Here is an 18,014-nt window from a genome sequence, read left to right as displayed (position 1 = left end):
TGATCTGTATTACCAACGGCTGGATGTGTCTCCAAAGTGCATGCACAGACAGGGAGAAAACTAGAAGCCATCTCAAGGGCAACATGGTGGCACAGCAGTAGAGTTGCTGCCTTACAGAACCAGAGAACCAAGTTCGATCCTGACTATGGATGCTGTGTGTACAAATTGATACGTTCTCCCTGTGGCCATGTGGGTTTTCTCTGGGTGCTCCGGTTTCCTCCCACACTCCAAAGATGTACAGGTTTGTAGGTTAATTGGCTTTGGTAAAATTGTAAATTGTCCCTGGTGTGTAGGTTAGTGTTAGCTAGTGTATGGGGTGATCGCTGGTCGGTACGGGCTCGGTGGGCTAAAGGGCCTGTTTTCACGCTTTATCTATAAAGCCTACATCTCGTTCCCTATCTTTTATCGGACTTTACTGGACTTTATCTTGTGTTAAACATTACTCCCTTTATCCTGTGACTGTAAGCTGTGGATAGCACACAACAATAACATGCTTTTCATGTCTACCTTGGTACACATGACAGTAAACTAGACTCTAAAAAACTAGGCAGTGATGCTGAGAGTAACTTCCTCTTTTCAATCCTGCAGTACCTCGACAAGGAATGGACTCTGTGGGATCGTATTGACGTAAACAGCATCAAACCTAACGGCGATGAGATGACACTGCCAGAATTCCTGCATTATTTTAAGGTGATTCGAATGTCTGTGTTAATTTTTTTGTTTTATTATCTTGAGCTAGGCAGTGTGGGCTAATGTACATGGAGGGAGAGAGAGAGAACTAGAGGCACCCAGTGCCCTTAATAATGCGCGTAGTTTGAATCAAGAAAAATAAAGAAAGATGTTTATACTATGAGAAGCCCATCTAAATTAAAATAGTGTTCAAGAAGGAACTGCAGATGCTGGAAGATCGAAGGTACACAAAAATGCTGGAGAAACTCAGCGGGTGCAGCAGCATCTATGGAGCGAAGGAAATAGGCGACGTTTCGGGCCGAAACCCTTCTTCAGACTAGGTCTGAAGAAGGGGTTCTGCCCGAAATAGGCGACGTTTTGGGCCGAAACCCTTCTTCAGACTAGGTCTGAAGAAGGGGTTCGGCCCGAAACGTCGCCTATTTCCTTCGCTCCATAGATGCTGCTGCACCCGCTGAGTTTCTCCAGCATTTTTGTGTACCTTAAATTAAAATAGTATCTGATGGGTCTAACTATGTATTTTAAAATAAAAGAGACCAAATGAGAGTGAATGATAGATTAGTTTATTTTCATTTAGTTTAGTTTACTTTAATGTCACGTGTACCGAGGTACAGTGAAAAGCTTTCTCGTTGGGTGCTATCCAGTCAGCGAAAAGACTAGACATGATAACAATCAAGCCGTCCACAGTGTACAGATACAAGGTAAAGAGACAATGTTTAGTGCAGGATAAAGAGTTGAGCGATCGTAATGAGTGGTCGCAGATTCACTTCTGGGACCTGCACACGGAGAATCACCAGGCCGGGTGCACGATATAAATATAAACTGAGAATTATTCTATCATTGTAGTACCTCTTTCCCAATGCCAACCTGATCAAATACACATCCTCTAGCACACCATATCTTTGTTTTAACCCCCCACTCTTCAATTACAAACCAAATACACTCTCCTCCCAATCGTCACATATTTCGTAAAGCAGTTCAGGTGGAAGATGAATGTACGAATATTGTTAAAGACCTTTTGAGCTACATGGTCTGTTTCTCTGCTGGACGTTTCAACGGCACTTTATTTGTCACATGTACCGTACCGTGCAGTGAAATACAATTCAGTGTAAGTATCACCATACATAAGCACTTAGATACCTCTGAGATAAGCATCTCAGACACAGTACAAGTGTATAGCAGCAGTACACTGAGACAGTATACAAAGTCATCAGCTTTTGGTCAAATTTTCAAGTCCCAGTTGTTGAAAGTGCAGGGTTCTTGACTTGACCATGAAGGCCTGGTGTCCTGGCAGTGTTGCAGGGTCAGCCTGGCCAAGCGTAGCCACGGTGTCCTCCACGGCTGTAGGCCGTGTGCGGTCCACATGCTCGGCCTCATGGTGTGGCGCCCGGTCCACCGAACCCCAGGCTGTTGTCGGGCCTCTAGCGGCCCACTTCACCATTGAGGTCCTGCACTTCCCATCTGCCGCCGGTCTGCTTACCGTCCCCCCCTGTCCGACTCTCACCTGGCGGGCGAGCAAGGCCAGCTGTCAGGTGTGGTTACGGCACGCTGAGGGCGACCTACTGCCGTGAAGAGGTCATCAGCCTTGCTCCTCTCAACCGCCGTTGCCGGCTCCCTGCCCTTCGACCTTCCAGGCTGGACCCCGGTCCGCAGCGAGCGATCCAGGACTTCCTGGTGGGTTCTGCATGTGTGTGTAAGTTATGTCCAACTTCCCACTTCATTTGTAGGGGTGTACGCAAGGTCTTTGCACTGCTTGTGACGTAATTACTGATGCCATTCCCACTGAGTACTCATAAACAGGAAACCTAATCAAATCTGCCATGAACCACAAACAGTAAGGGGGCGACACAGTGGTGCATCTGGTAGAACTGCAGCCTCACTGCACCAGAGACCCAGGTTCGATCCTGACCTCGGGTGCTGTCCACATTCTCCTTGCGCCCATGTGGCTTTCCTCCGGGTGTTCCGGCTTCCTCCCACATCCCAAAGACATGCGGGTTTAAAGATTAATTGGCCTCTGTAAATTGCCCCTTAGTGTGTATTAACATGTGTAATAACAGGATTCATACATAAGTATAAGTTGTTTATTATAGTAAACACACAGAGCTCAAATACATGGGTGTTGTAAGCTCGAGCTCAGCAACGAATCTAACTAGAGGCTGGACTAAAGGGCCTGTTCCACTTGGGCGTCATTTGCGGGTAATTTACGCGACATAATTTACACGTCATGACGCACGCGCATGATGCGCATTACGCGCGCGTGGTACGTGGTGACGTTGGCAGTGACACACGGTCGCACGCGGCGCCCGAAGATTTTGGGAATTACAAAATCTTCGCGCGCCATCTGCGTGACGCGCAAATGACGCCCAAGTGGGACAGGCCCTTAACAGACTAGATAATATGAGGCACTCAACCAGATGACTGTTTGAGTACACAGCGATATGCAGTAAAACTTGACATGGATCAGGCCAACTAATACTGACTGATCTGCAGTGTGTAGAGAATTAATGCAAACATGGCATAAAAAAGGCTAGTGTGAACGGGTGATCGATGGTCGGCGTGGACTCGGTGGGCCGAAGGGCCTGTTACCATGCTGCATCTTTTCATCAATCATATTTCAGCGCCCGCAGGGTTAAAGTAACAAGGTTTACCTTATAAGCCGAGGCAGGATTGTTGTGACACCACAGAGGTAAAGAGTTAATAGACAGAAGATGGAAAAATAAATAGACCATCAAGAGGACTTATTGGGGAACCTAATAAACTAGTAGGTGCACAACCTTTTATCCGAAAGCCTTGGGACCAGACACTTCTCGGATTTCGGAATTTTTCGGATTTCGGAATGGAAGATTTTTAGCGTAGATTAGGTAGGTAGCGCGGGCGGCTTGAAAAGTCTGGAGCGGCTGCCTCCTCCCCGGAGACCGGGGAATCATTGTAAATCATTGCTTAAATGTTAGTCAGTTAGTTTGGAGGGATTTTTTGTGGTGGGGGGGGTGAAGGGGGAAACTTTAATTCTTAGTCCCCTACCTGGTCGGAGAGGCGGGGAGCGGGCAATGCCTTACCGGGTCGCCGTGCAGTAAGCTCCGGAGCGCTGTGGCCGCCGACTCCCAACATCGCGGAGCTGGGGCTGCGGGCGTCCAGCCGCGGGCGGCGCCGGTTGGAGCTCCGACCCCGGCGAACTCTACCCCTGGCTGCGCGGCACTCCAAATCCAGCGCGGCCCGCGGCCGGACGCCCGCAGCCCCAGCGCCGCGATGTTGGGAGTCGGCGGCCACAGCGCTGGGATACCAGCGGGGATCGGGCAATGCCTTACCGGGTCGCCGTGTGGTAAGCTCTGGAGCGCTGTGGCCGCCGACTCACAACATCGCGGAGCTGGGGCAGCGGGCGCCGCTGGATTTGGAGCGCCGCGCAGCGAGGGGTAGAGTTGCCGGGGTCGGAGCTCCAACCGGCGCCGCCCGCGGCCGGACGCCCGCAGCCCCAGCTCCGCGATGTTGGGAGTCGGCGGCCACAGCGCTCCGGAGCTTACTGCACGGCGACCCGGTAAGGCATTGCCCGCTCCCCGCCTCTCCGACCAGGTAGGGGACTAAGAATTAAAGTTTCCCCCTTCACCCCCCCCCCCCCTTCACATAAAAGCCCTCCAAACTAACTGACTAACATTTAAGCAATGATTTACAGATGTTTAAGTGTCTCCCCGGTCTCCGGGGAGGAGGCAGCCGCTACAGTAGTACAGACCTGGGTTGACCGTGGGTCGTTTCGGGTCAAGTTTGGCGCCAAACGCAAGCTTTGGTGTGCAGACGACATCCTGGAAAAAATGTCCGGTTTTCGGAGCTTTTCGGTTTCCGGAACTCCGGATAAAAGGTTGTGCCCCTGTAAGTGGAGCTTTTTCTGGCGTCTTATGGACTGACAGGTCATCTCGGGTTCAATGGTAGCATTTGTTGCAGAGCAGAGTAATACTTGTTAGATCGACACAGATAGTGTTGTCAATAACACAACCTGCCCAGGGCTGCACTAGCAGTTTGCTGGTGTGCATTTATTTGCAGTGGCTGTTACTTTGGCAAACTTCCCGCTGTGCCAGTGGTCAGATTGGTATCTCAGCCGAACCAGGATTGAAATGTATCATGGCCTGGTTCGGCAAATTGACCGCCCAGGAGCGAAGAAGACTGCACAAAGTGGTGAGCACAGCCACATCATCATGGGTACTTACCTCCCCACCATCGAAGGGATCTGCAAGAGCTTCTGCCTAAAAAAGGCAGCCGGCATCATCGGAGACCCACACTACCCTGGCCACACTCTAATTTCACTCCTTTACAGGAACAGCTTCTACCCTGCAGCCACCAAGTTATTAAACAATATAACCTCCAAATAGGTTCAGAATGACATAGGCATGGGCTCATTGGTTTTTGCCTTTTCGCACTATTATTGTTTGTTGCTGCTGCAAGTAAGAATGTAATTGTTCTGTCGGGGACATATGATAATAAAACACTTGATGTTTTAACGCTCAACACTCTTGCCAAACAGGCCTTGTCTATTTACTTTTGTAAAGAATAGCAATGGTAGAATTTTTATTTAAATCAGGGTAAAGGCAAGGAGCAAAGCAAAGACTATCCACATGTGATCTTTTCCCAGGTAATTCAACCAGTTGTGAAACATGAACGAGAGCCAAACTGAGCTGCTTCAATGCAGATGACCAGGCCAACTGAATCTTTCAACCCACTTTTATCAGAGTGTCTGGAAAAAATAACTTGCTCTGGAGTAACAATCTGGCAGGCATCATTCATGTAATGTCAGTGGGGGCAAGTTTAGTTTCGCGATACAGCGTGGAAACAGGGCCTTCAGCCCACCGAGTCCGCGCCGACCAGCGATCCCCGCACACTAACATTATCCTACACACACTGGGGACAATTTACAATTAGACCAAGCCAATTAGCCGACAAATCTGTATGTCTTTGGAATGGAGCACCTGGAGAAAACCCACGCAGGTCACGGGGAGAACGTACACACTCCACACAGACAAGCACCCATAGTCAGGATCGAGTCCAGGCATCTGGCGCTGTAAGGCAGCAACTTTACTACTGGGCCACCAGGCCGCCCCTAGTGTTCTAACAAAGTGGGTGAACCTCAGCAGATTGCTGTCAGGCCAGGATCTAAACTGACATTGACACTTGTTACAAGTGTGAACATGCCACTGAGCTGCTACATCTGAACTGGACCGCTCCACCATTAGTGGATGAGAGAGGCTTTAAATGATGACAGAATGTTGTTAGTGGTTCTGTTTTATCGAGGAAAACAAGCCCTGGAGTCAAGAAAAACACAAAGAAAGCCTTGAAGCCTGTAAAGTGTTTTCTTTGGGTTTTTGGTAATTTACAGATCAAAGAATTATCATCTGGAGTTGCCACAACTGACGAAATAATTATTAAATTCGTATTGAAATGCACAAATCTGTTCATGCCAGGTGTGGCGCTTTGAAAAGAACTTCCCTCCTCTCCCCTCAAGCTTTTATTTAAAAACCTACAGTGCATGAATTGAAGGATTCAATAGGGAATGGGCCAAATGCAGGCAAATTGGACCAGCCCAGTTTGGCATGGACAAGGTGCGCACGTGCTCTATGAGTACAGGTACCTCGTGCTTTATACGTGTTTGATTTATGTCTTTTTCAAATAGTGTGCTTGTTTAAATAATATGTGGCACAGTGGCGTTGCAGTAGAGTTGCTGCCTCACAGCGCCAGAGACCAGGGTTCGATCCTGACCACGGGTGCTGTCTGTACGGAGTTTGTACCTTCTCCCGGTGACTGCTTGGATTTTCTCTGGGTGCTTTGGTTTCCTCTCATACTCCAAAGATGTGCAGGTTTGTAGGTGAATTGGCTTCTTTAAAATTACCCCTAGTGTGTGGAATAGAATGAGTCTGGGGGTGATCATGGGAAGGCGCGGACTCGGTGGGCCAAAGGCCCTTTTTCCACGCTGTATCTCTACAAAAAAATATCAAAACCTAATTTTTGGAATAACGCGCTCAAATAAGATCATATCATAAGTGATAGGAGCAGAACTAGGCCATTTGGCCCATCAAGTCTATTCCGCCATTCAATCATGACTATCTATCTCTCCCTCCTAACCCCATTCTCCTGCCTTCTCCCCATAACCTCTGACACCCGTACTAATCAAGAATCAATCTATCTCTGCCTTAAAAATGTCCACTGACTTGGCCTCCACAGCCTTCTGGGGCAAAGAATTCCACAGGTTCACCACCCTCTGACTTAAGAAATTTCTCCTCTTCTCCTTCCTAAAAGAACGTCCTTTAATTCTGAGGGTATGACCTCTAGTCCGAGACTCTCCCACTAGTGGAAACATCCTCTCCACATCCACTCTATCCAAGCTTTTCACTATTCTTTATGTTTCAATGAGTTCCCCCCTCATTCTTCTAAACTCCAACCCAGTGCCGACAAACACTCATCATAGGCTAACCGACTCATTCCTGGATCATTCTTGTAAACCTCCTTTGGACCCTCTCCAGAGCCAGCACATCCTTCCTCAGATACGGTGGCACAGCGGTAGAGATGTTGCCTTATAGCGCTTGCAGCGCCGGAGATCTGGGTTCGATCCTGATTACGGGCGCTGTCTGTACGGAGTTTGTACGTTCTCCCCGTGACCGCTTGGGGTTTTATCCGAGATCTTCGGTTTCCTCCCACACTTGCAGGTTAGTAGGTTAATTGGCTCGGTATAAATGTAAATTGTCCCTAGTGTGTGTGTGATAGTGTTAATGTGTGGGGATCGCTGGTCGGTGCGACGAAGGGCCTGTTTCCGCGCTGTATCTCTAAATTAAAACAAAATATGGTTCTTAAAGTACGTGCTGCTTTGCAAGAACATAACCCGGGTGTAAAACGCGAGGTGCCTGTAGATGGAAACTGCTCCCTTTTCGTAGAAAATTAAATTGTAATCCACAACGTTTGGGATTTTCCCCTCGCACAAAACACAATGAATGCTGTGTTCCCACACATGCTGCAGGGATGGAGAGATTGGAAAACTCCTCCTCAGTTTCCTCCGTCTTACTCTCTGAAGAATAATTCTCTCGACCTGTTCTCTTTGTGGTTCTGCAGATGAAGCATAGTCTGGAGGTTACCATGATTAACTGTGGGAACTTGCCGGTGTATGCTAGTCACCATTCTACGGCAATACTAAAGGAGCGATTAGCACTGAGGTGAGTACCTGTTCATAAGTTCATTAGTTCATTAGCCCTTACTAATCAAGAATCTGGCAATCTTGGCCTCCATAGCTGTCAAGGAACTGAAAGGTATGATCACAAAGACTGAAGTGAAAGTAACATCTGACTGTAGGCAATGAGCTGGGGTTTACTACTGTGTCTCAAATCTGGATAGTGTGTAAAGACTTATAAAATAATCCATGTGTTCATTAGTTCATAAGGCATAGGAGCCATTCAGCCCATCAAGTCTACTCCGCCATTTAATCATGGCTGATCTATCTTTCCCTCTCAAGCCCATTCTCCCCATAACCCCTGACACCCTCACTAATCAAGAAGCTTTCTTGTTATACTTCCTTCATTAACAAGAAAGTCTTGTGTTTATCCAGTGCCTTTCACAATCTCAATATGCTCCATGGCCCTTAAAAACCCATTTTAAAGACTGGACAGGGAGTAGGAAAGGAGACATGTTTGCAAACATAATGAAGGCAGAGTATTGTTTTATGTTTTTACAGTCTCTGCACTCTGGCCTACTTTGGCTTAATTTAGTTTAGAGATATAGTGTGGAAGCAGGCCCACCGAGTCTGCACCGACCAACCATACACTAGCTCTGTCTTACACACTGGGAACAATTTACAGAAGCTAATTAACTGTTGTTCACAACATTGGCGATGCCACATTGGGGATGTTGTGTTCAGTTTTGGTCACCCTGCTACAGGAAGGATGCCATTAAGCTGGAAAGTGTGCAAAGAAGATTGACTAGGATATTGCTAGGACTCTAAGGTTTCAAAGGTCTTTTATTGTCACGTGCACCAGTTAAGGTACGGTGATATTCGTATTACCAAGGACCTGAGCTAATACTATACATAAAAACAATCAAGCAAAAGTCAAGTGTAGCGAAGAGAAAGATACAGAGTGCAGAATATAGTTCTCAGCATTATAACATATCAGTTCCATAGTATGGGCAGGCTAGAATGTTTTTCATAGATACATAGATACATAGAAAATAGGTGCAGGAGTAGGCCATTCGGCCCTTCGAGCCTGCACCGCCATTCAATATGATCATGGCTGATCATCCAACTCAGTATCCCGTACCTGCCTTCTCTCCATACCCCCTGATCCCTTTAGCCACAAGGGCCACATCTAACTCCCTCTTAAATATAGCCAATGAACTGTGGCCTCAACTACCCTCTGTGGCAGAGAGTTCCAGAGATTCATCACTCTCTGTGTGAAAAAGTTTCTTCTCATCTCGGTCCTAAAGGATTTCCCCCTTATCCTTAAGCTGTGACCCCTTGTCCTGGACTTCCCCAACATCGGGAACAATCTTCCTGCATCTAGCCTGTCCAACCCCATAAGAATTTTGTATGTTTCTATAAGATCCCCTCTCAATCTCCTAAATTCTAGCGAGTATAAGCCAAGTCTATCCAGTCTTTCTTCATATGAAAGTCCTGACATCTCAGGAATCAGTCTGGTGAACCTTCTCTGCACTCCCTCTATGGCTATAATGTCCTTCCTCAGATTTGGAGACCAAAACTGTACGCAATACTCCAGGTGTGGTCTCACCAAGACCCTGTACAACTGCAGTAGAACCTCCCTGCTCCTATACTCAAATCCTTTTGCTATGAAAGCTAACATACCATTCGCTTTCTTCACTGCCTGCTGCACCTGCATGCCTACTTTCAATGACTAGTGTACCATGACACCCAGGTCTCGTTGCATCTCCCCTTTTCCTAATCGGCCACCATTTAGATAATAGTCTGCTTTCCTGTTTTTGCCACCAAAGTGGATAACCTCACATTTATCCACATTATACTGCATCTGCCAAACATTTGCCCACTCACCCAGCCTATCCAAGTCACCTTGCAGTCTCCTAGCATCCTCCTCACAGCTAACACTGCCCCCCAGCTTAGTGTCATCCGCAAACTTGGAGATGTTGCTTTCAATTCCCTCATCCAGATCATTAATATAAATTGTAAATAGCTGGGGTCCCAGCACTGAGCCTTGCGGTACCCCACTAGTCACTGCCTGCCATTGTGAAAAGGACCCGTTTACGCCTACTCTTTGCTTCCTGTTTGCCAGCCAGTTCTCTATCCACATCAATACTGAACCCCCAATACCGTGTGCTTTAAGTTTGTATACTAACCTCTTATGTGGGACCTTGTCGAAAGCCTTCTGAAAGTCCAGATACAACACATCCACTGGTTCTCCCCTACCACTCTACTAGTTACATCCTCGAAAAATTCTATAAGATTCGTCAGACATGATTTACCTTTCGTAAATCCATGCTGACTTTGTCCAATGATTTCACCACTTTCCAAATGTGCTGCTATCCCATCTTTAATAACTGACTCTAGCAGTTTCCCCACTACCGATGTTAGACTAACTGGTCTGTAATTCCCCGTTTTCTCTCTCCCTCCCTTCTTAAAAAGTGGGGTTACATTTGCTACCCTCCAATCCTCAGGAACTACTCCAGAATCTAAAGAGTTTTGAAAAATTATCACTAATGCATCCACTATTTCTGGAGCTACTTCCTTAAGTACTCTGGGATGCAGCCTATCTGGCCCTGGTGATTTATCGGCATTTAATCCATTCAATTTACCCAACACCACTTCCCGACTAACCTGGATTTCACTCAGTTCCTCTATCTCCTTTGACCCGCGGTCCCCTGCTATTTCCGGCAGATTATTTATGTCTTCCTTAGTGAAGACGGAACCAAAGTAGTTATTCAATTGGTCCGCCATATCCTTGTTCCCCACGATCAACTCACCTGTTTCTGACTGCAAGGGACCTACATTTGTTTTAACTAATCTCTTTCTCTTCACATATCTATAAAAACTTTTGCAGTCAGTTTTTATGTTCCCTGCCAGTTTTCTTTCATAATCTATTTTCCCTTTCCTAATTAAGCCCTTTGTCCTCCTCTGCTGGTCTCTGAATTTCTCCCAGTCCTCTGGTATGCTGCTTTTTCTGGCTAATTTGTACACATCATCTTTTGCTTTGATACCATCCCTGATTTCCCTTGTTATCCACGGATGCACTACCTTCCCTGATTTATTCTTTTGCCAAACTGGGATGAACAATTTTTGTAGTTCATCCATGCAGTCTTTAAATACCTTCCATTGCATATCCACCGTCAACCCTTTTAGAACTAATTGCCAGTCAATCTTGGCCAATTCACGTCTCATACCCTCAAAGTTACCTTTCTTTAAGGTCAGAACCGTTGTTTCTGAATTAACAATGTCACTCTCCATCCTAATGAAGAACTCAACCATATTATGGTCACTCTTGCCCAAGGGGGCACGCACAACAAGACTGCTAACTAACCCTTCCTCATTACTCAATACCCAGTCTAGAATAGCCTGCTCTCTCGTTGGTTCCTCTACATGTTGGTTTAGATAACTATCCCGCATACATTCCAAGAAATCCTCTTCCTCAGCACCCCTGCCAATTTGATTCACCCAATCTATATGTAGATTGAAGTCACCCATTATAACTGTTTTGCCTTTGTTGCACGCATTTCTAATTTCCTGTTTGATGCCATCCCCAACTCCACTACTACTGCTAGGTGGCCTGTACACAACACCCACCAGCGTTTTCTGCCTCTTAGTGTTTCGCAGTTCTACCCATACCGATTCCACATCCTCCAAGCTAATGTCCTTCCTTTCCACTGCGTTAATCTCCTCTCTAACCAGCAACGCTACTCCACCACCTTTTCCTTTCTCTCTATCCCTCCTGAATATTGAATATCCCTGGATGATCAACTCCCAGCCTTGGTCACCCTGGAGCCATGTCTCCGTGATCCCGACTATATCATAATCATTAATAGCTATCTGCACGTTCAACTCATCCACCTTATTACGAATGCTCCTTGCATTGAGACACAAAGCCTTCAGGCTTGTTTTTACAACGCTCTTACCCCTTATACAATTATGTTGAAAAGTGGCCCTTTTTGATTTTTGCCGTGGATTTGTCTGCCTGCCACTTTTACTTTTCACCTTGCTACCTATTGCTTCCGCCCGCATTTTACACCCCTCTGTTTCTCTGCTCACCCATTTAAGAACCCCACCACCTCTTATTCTCTGTTTATTATTGTTTTCTTCTTTCCCCCCTACATGTTGGGTCTAAATGCTTTCCTTCTCTGCGTCCTGCCTCACACACTGTCTAATAGCTTTCTCTATTTGAGTCCCTCCCCCCCAACCATTCTAGTTTAAAGTCTCCCCAGTAGCCTTTGCAGATCTCCCCGCCAGGATATCGGTCCCCCTCAGGTTCAAGTGCAACCCATCCTTTTTGTACAGGTCGCACCTTCCACAAAAGAGGTCCCAATGATCCAGAAATTTGAATCCCTGCCCTCTGCACCAGTCCTTCAGCCACGCATTTATCCTCCACCTTGCTCCATTCCTACTCTCACTGTCGCGTGGCACAGGCAGTAATCCCGAGATTGTTACCTTTGCTGTCCTACTCTTTAACTCCCCTCCTAACTCCCTAAATTCTCCTTTCAGGACCTCTTCTCTTTTTTTACCTATGTCATTGGTACCTATATGTACCACGACCTCGGGCTCCTCTCCCTCCCCTTTCAGGATATCTTGGACACGTTGAGACACATCACAGACCCTGGCACCAGGGAGGCAAACTACCATCCGGGTCTCCCGACTGCGTCCACAGAATCGCCTGTCTGACCCCCTAACTATAGAGTCCCCTATTAGTGTTGCTCTCCTCTTCTTTTCCTTACCCTTCTGAGCAACAGGACCGGTCTCTGTACCGGAGGCCCGGCCGCTGTCGCTACCCCCAGGTAGGCTGTCCCCCCCAACAGTGCTCAAACAGGAGTACTTATTGTCAAGGTGTACAGCCACCGGGGTACTCTCTAGTCCCTGCCTGTGCCCCTTGCCTCTCCCAACCGTGATCCACTTGCCTGCCTCCTGTGGTCTTGGAGTGACCACCTCCCTGTAACTCCTATCAATGACTTCCTCGCTCCACCTGTCCTTGGAGTGCAGGTGGCAGAGAAGTAACCTTATAGCTATGCATAAAATCATTAAGGGAATAGATGACGTGAATACAGTCTTTTACCTAGGGTGGGGGAATCAACATAGGTTTAAGGTGAGAGGGGAAAGATTAAATAGGAACTTGAGGAACAACATTTTCACTCAGAAGGTGATGGGTATATGGAACAAGCTGCCAGAGGAGATAGTTGAGGCAGGAAATTTAAACTAGATTTAAAAGACACATGGACAGGTACATGGACAAGGAAGGTTTAGAGGGATGATGGCCAAAAGTGGGCAGGTGGGACTAGCTTAGATAGTGCACCTCGGTCGGCACGGATGAGTTGGGCCAAAGGGCCTGTTTAAGTGCTGCATGTGACTATGAATCCATATGTTTTAGCCATTCTAAAGTGTATGGTTCAATGCTGCTTCATTTGTCACATGTCCAACTGCAGAGTGAAACTCCTTTTGCATATATTACAAGTGCTGTGTATAAATGAATAAAGTGTATCCTTATGCAGACTTAAAGACTAACTTGACAATCTTCCGGGACTGTTCTATGTATCTAAATTAATCATCTTCTTTTGGATTTTTGCAATACTCTGATGATATGAAAAGCCTCTAATGAAGAACAAGTGTGTTCACTTTCAACTCCCTCAATGGTTAGTAGGGAGGCACAGGACCCCACCTGGTTCCTGTTTAAAGAAAGAGGGTAATAAATCTTGGACGTCATCATTTAAAGGGCTCTGTGATTACACGCAATTGTGTTGATCGCAAGATTATGAGTCTCAGCATCGTCTGTGCAGCAAACTGCTTGGAATTACTTTAATAAAGGACCATAGGCATTGTGGTGGGAGCTGCCACAATACACCTCTACAAAACAAAGTAACAGATGTCCTTCTATGTGAAGGTCCCCTTCCGCTAGAAATTCACAAGGTTATTGATTACTAACTGGCCTCTGCTTAGAGTCAAGTGATTGCCAGTTAAATTAAACCCAGACCTTCACCCTGAAGTCACTCAGGAAAAAAAGTAAATAATAGTTTTGCTTCTTAATGATGGAATTAATGGTTCCAAGTATCTAAATGTGGATGTAATAATAATTAGATTATCTCAAGCGAGAAATGAATCATTACCTCCATTTCATTGCCGTGTGGTTTACTTAATTTAATGAAACCTTGTTTAATGCATACAGTAAATGAGAGCATTAATGAATATAAATTATATAATAACATATTTAATAACTATAGCGGCATGAGAAACAACTATTTAAGTCTGAAGCAGGGTTTCGGCCCGAAACGTTGCTTATTTCCTTCGCTCCGTAGATGCTGCCTCACCCGCTGAGTTTCTCCAGCATTTTTGTCTACCAACTATTTAAACATGCTTTGTTATGAACTTTACTAAGCATTGTAAGTTTTAATTTCTTAGTTAGTTGGCTGGTTAGTTAGTTAGTTGGTTAGTTAGTTGTTTGGTTGGTTGGTTGGAATAAAGGAGATTGGGTCGAAGATTTTCTGACTCCCTCCCACTTCCAGTGAATGAGTAGCACTCTCAAATCCTTCACGTCTCCGCTCCCCCTCCCACCATCCTGAAGTGAAGAAGTCTTCCTTAAACCAAGGAGGGAGCGAGTGAGCTGAGGTGCACAAACCTCGGCTGCTACCTTAAGGAGTCTTCCGAAAACAAACTTGCTGATTTTCCTGTCCCGTTGAAGTTAATTTTCACTGCCTGGGATTTTTCTTGCCTGTTGTAACTGCTGGAGGAATCTTGCATTTCAGCTCATGTGTGTGGTTGCAGAGGCTGGAGGTTGCCCTCTGAGCCAGCAGCTGAAGGATGTAAAGTCTTAGCTGCAGGTTGACTGATGAAGTAAACATCCGCCTGCGGCTATTTCCTCTCTGATACAGCTCCAGGACATTTCCTACAGCTTTAAAAATAAAGCAGAGGATCTCTTGAAATTATCACATACACCAGACCATAGCAGTACCCTGCTACAGTGCGGGTGTGTGTGTGTCTGTGCGCTCTGTGAGACATTCTCCAGTCTCACTGAAGTTCAGCAAGTTCATTTTCACTTTCAGTGTGCATTGACAAGGGTTTGCAAATGTGGATCTACAGTGTAGAATGTCAGAGAACCACTTTATTCTGTTCCTGCTGGTCAGCGTTTTATTAAATTCTCCAACAAATCTGCAAGGAGGGAATTAAACTGCTTTGATTCTTGCAATGAGTGTTTGCGAATCAATAATCCATCTCCCCAACCTCCCCTTAGTTTTATGTCCATCGACTATAAAATAAATAAAAATCAGAACAATTTAGCCCCAATTTTACATGATCACACTAAATCTAAGTGACTTTCAAAGGGAGTTACAACCAACCGCAATCTGCAGGTGAAGTGAGATTAAGAATCGGTTTAATTTGACTAAGGTTGGTGTGGGTCTCTGATGATGCTGGCTGCCTTTTCGAGGCAGAGCTGCCTGTAGATCCCTTCGATGGTGGGGAGGTCAGTACCTGTGATGGACCGGGCAGTGTCCGTCCACCGCTTTATCTCCTTCGTTCCTGGGTGTTCCAGTTGCCGAAAGCAGGCCGTGATGCAACCAGCCGAATGCTCTCTCCCCGTACACCTGTAGAAGGAGTGCAAGAGGGTATCCAGGGTGGCGGATGAAATTGGTAGCCTGAAGATGGAGTTTTGTGGTGTGGAGTTGAACAACCAATCAATGGCTTTATTCTTCATGTTTCCTACCTCCACAGTGAACCCTTGCATGAAGAAATCTGCATCACTCCCCTATATTATTTAATTGAAGGAACTGTCAATTCATTATGATTGGAATTAGAATTATTTGCGTTTTGTGGGGTGACACTGTAGCGCAGTGGTGGAGTTGCTGCCTTACAACCCAAAGGTGGAAGGGGGGGGGGGGGGGGGAAGGGGGGTGGGGGAAGGGGGTTGTGGGGAAGGGGAGGGGGGGGTGGGGGAAGGGGTGGTGGTGGGGGAAGGATGAGAGTTTTAGTAATAGTATAGATTTCCAATCTGCTATTTCAACATCAACTGTTCCACCTCAATGTTTGGCAGCATTAACTTGCCATCACTAGGTACGTTAGAATGGATAAGGTCAATACACAGAGTCTGGAATAGGTAGGGTAAATGCAGTCTTATACCCAGAGTGGGAGAATTGAGTACCAGAAGACATAGGTTTAATGTGAGGGGGGAGAGATGTAAGGGTAACCTGGGGGGCAACTTTTTACACAAAGAGCGGAAGGTGTATGGAACGAGTAGTAGTTGAGACAGGTATTGCCTCGAGAAGTAGTTGAGACAGGTATTGGGACGGGCGATGAATCTGTGGAATTCATTGCCACACAGGCGGCTGTAGAGGACAAGTGAATGGATACTCTTAAGTCAGAGATTGACAGATTCTTGATTTGTGGCGGGTGTCAGGGGTATTGGGGAGAAGGCAGGAGAATGGGGTTTGAGAGGGAAAGATAGTCATGATTGAACAGTAAAGTAGACTTGATGGGCCAAATGGCCTAATTCTGCTCCTATAACCTATCAACTAATGAAAGTTTAAGAAACATTTGGACAGATACATGGATAGGAAAGGTTTAGAGGAATATGGGCCAAACACTGGCAGGTGGAACTAGTGTAGATGGGGCATGTTGGTCAGCATGGGCACGTTGGGCCGAAGGGCCTGTTTCCCCACTGTATGCCCTAATGACTATCACTCATTGCAGATGTAGGTTGTATAAACCTTTGATCCTTACTCTTCTCAGGACCCGGGTTCATCAGCCACTTGATCTGAGGCGATACCCCTGATCACATGGGATTCCTTCAGGTGCTCTGGTTTCCTCCCATGCCCCTATGGCGTACGGGTTTGTAGGTTAATTGGCCACTGTAAATTGCCACTAGTGTGAAGGGAATACAAAGTGGGATAACATAGAACTAGTGTGAATGGCTGATGGATGGCGTGGACTGGCTGGGCTGAAGGGCGTGTTTCCATGCTGCCTCTATTAATCATTCAACGTTTAGTGTCCAAAGGGTTAAAGTATCAAGACTTACCTTATACCATATAAGGCAGTGCAAATGTGAGATAATGTCAAACTAGTGTGAATGGGTAGTTGATGGTCGGCATGGACTCGGTGGGCCGAAGGGCCCATTTCTATGCTGTATATCGAAACAAAGTCTCGAAACTAAACTAAAACTAACTATTAACAATTGTTGCTTTTGCTTCAGAATCTCAGAAATCGTGGCAAAGATCCGTGGAAAGGCGATTGAGGAACATGTGAAGCTCCTAAGATTGGAGATCGACTGCAGTACTGAAAAGAATGGAGACGAAGAAGAGTCTGGCTATCCCCCTGTTTGCTACCGGATCCGGTGAACCTGTGGCAGAATGAGACCACTCCATCCACTCCCCCAGTCACACAACCTCCTCCCGTCCTCCCAGGTCACCACTAAGCCTTGCACTGCTATCTGCATGCTCATTGATTCTCTGCCTTCTCAGGGTGCATCCAGCAGGGTTGCAAGAAGAGCCCAGAGACCCGGGTTCAATCCTGACCTCGGGTGCTATCTGTCTGCCGAATTGGCATTTTCTCCCTGTGACTGCGTGGGTTTCCTCCGGATGATCCAGTTTCCTCCCAGATCCCAAAAACATATTAGTCTCTGTAAAATTGCCCCATTAGTGTGTTAATATTCTTTTCCTTTTTGAAGGCAAGTATCCTATTCACTTTACCCTCTTAAAAAATATTACATTTTTAAGAAATCCAACTAAGACTCACAAAGCACATTTTTTTTCTAATGCAATGTAGCTCTCTGGCTAATGGTTTACGTCTTTGCTTTCATCTGCAAACATCTTAAAGATAATTGAAACATGACACTGAAGTGCAGATAGTGGACAGAGATTGTGTCTTTCACACTTGTGGCAACTTGCTTTTAAATTAACCCCCATCAAGTTATCTTGGGCTGCATTATCCTTTCATCTCAGGGTCTGCGTCTGAGTCGAACACAGACTGCGAGGATAAATATTTCTTCCACATCTGTCAGTCTTGTCGTGATGAAGATCCTTCGTGGTATGAACGAGACGAGCTGCAAATCAGTCCTGCACCATGAATTAATTTACTGCACAATGCTCACAATGCCAAGCTCAGTAATAGTTGGCCTAAGTTGTCATTCTCATGTTCATAAATCTGCCCCCCCCCC

The 18,014-nt window shown here is 46.2% G+C and overlaps 1 protein-coding gene across 1 annotated transcript in view; it reads left to right on the top strand.

The window, feature by feature from the left end:
- The window catches only part of uba7 (ubiquitin like modifier activating enzyme 7), a 231,125-nt gene extending 213,543 nt beyond the window's left edge, over window positions 1-17,582 (top strand). The window contains exons 24-26 of the mRNA XM_033037366.1: window positions 589-690; window positions 7,771-7,871; window positions 17,052-17,582. Of these exons, the coding sequence (XP_032893257.1) occupies window positions 589-690; window positions 7,771-7,871; window positions 17,052-17,196 (348 nt within the window). The 3' untranslated portion in view covers window positions 17,197-17,582. The remainder of the gene's footprint in view (window positions 1-588; window positions 691-7,770; window positions 7,872-17,051) is intronic.
- Window positions 17,583-18,014: the final 432 nt, after the last annotated feature.

Source organism: Amblyraja radiata, chromosome 18 (assembly GCF_010909765.2).
Source record: "Amblyraja radiata isolate CabotCenter1 chromosome 18, sAmbRad1.1.pri, whole genome shotgun sequence".
Taxonomy (NCBI): Eukaryota; Metazoa; Chordata; class Chondrichthyes; order Rajiformes; family Rajidae; genus Amblyraja; species Amblyraja radiata.
This window is presented reverse-complemented; position numbering and strand designations above follow the sequence as displayed.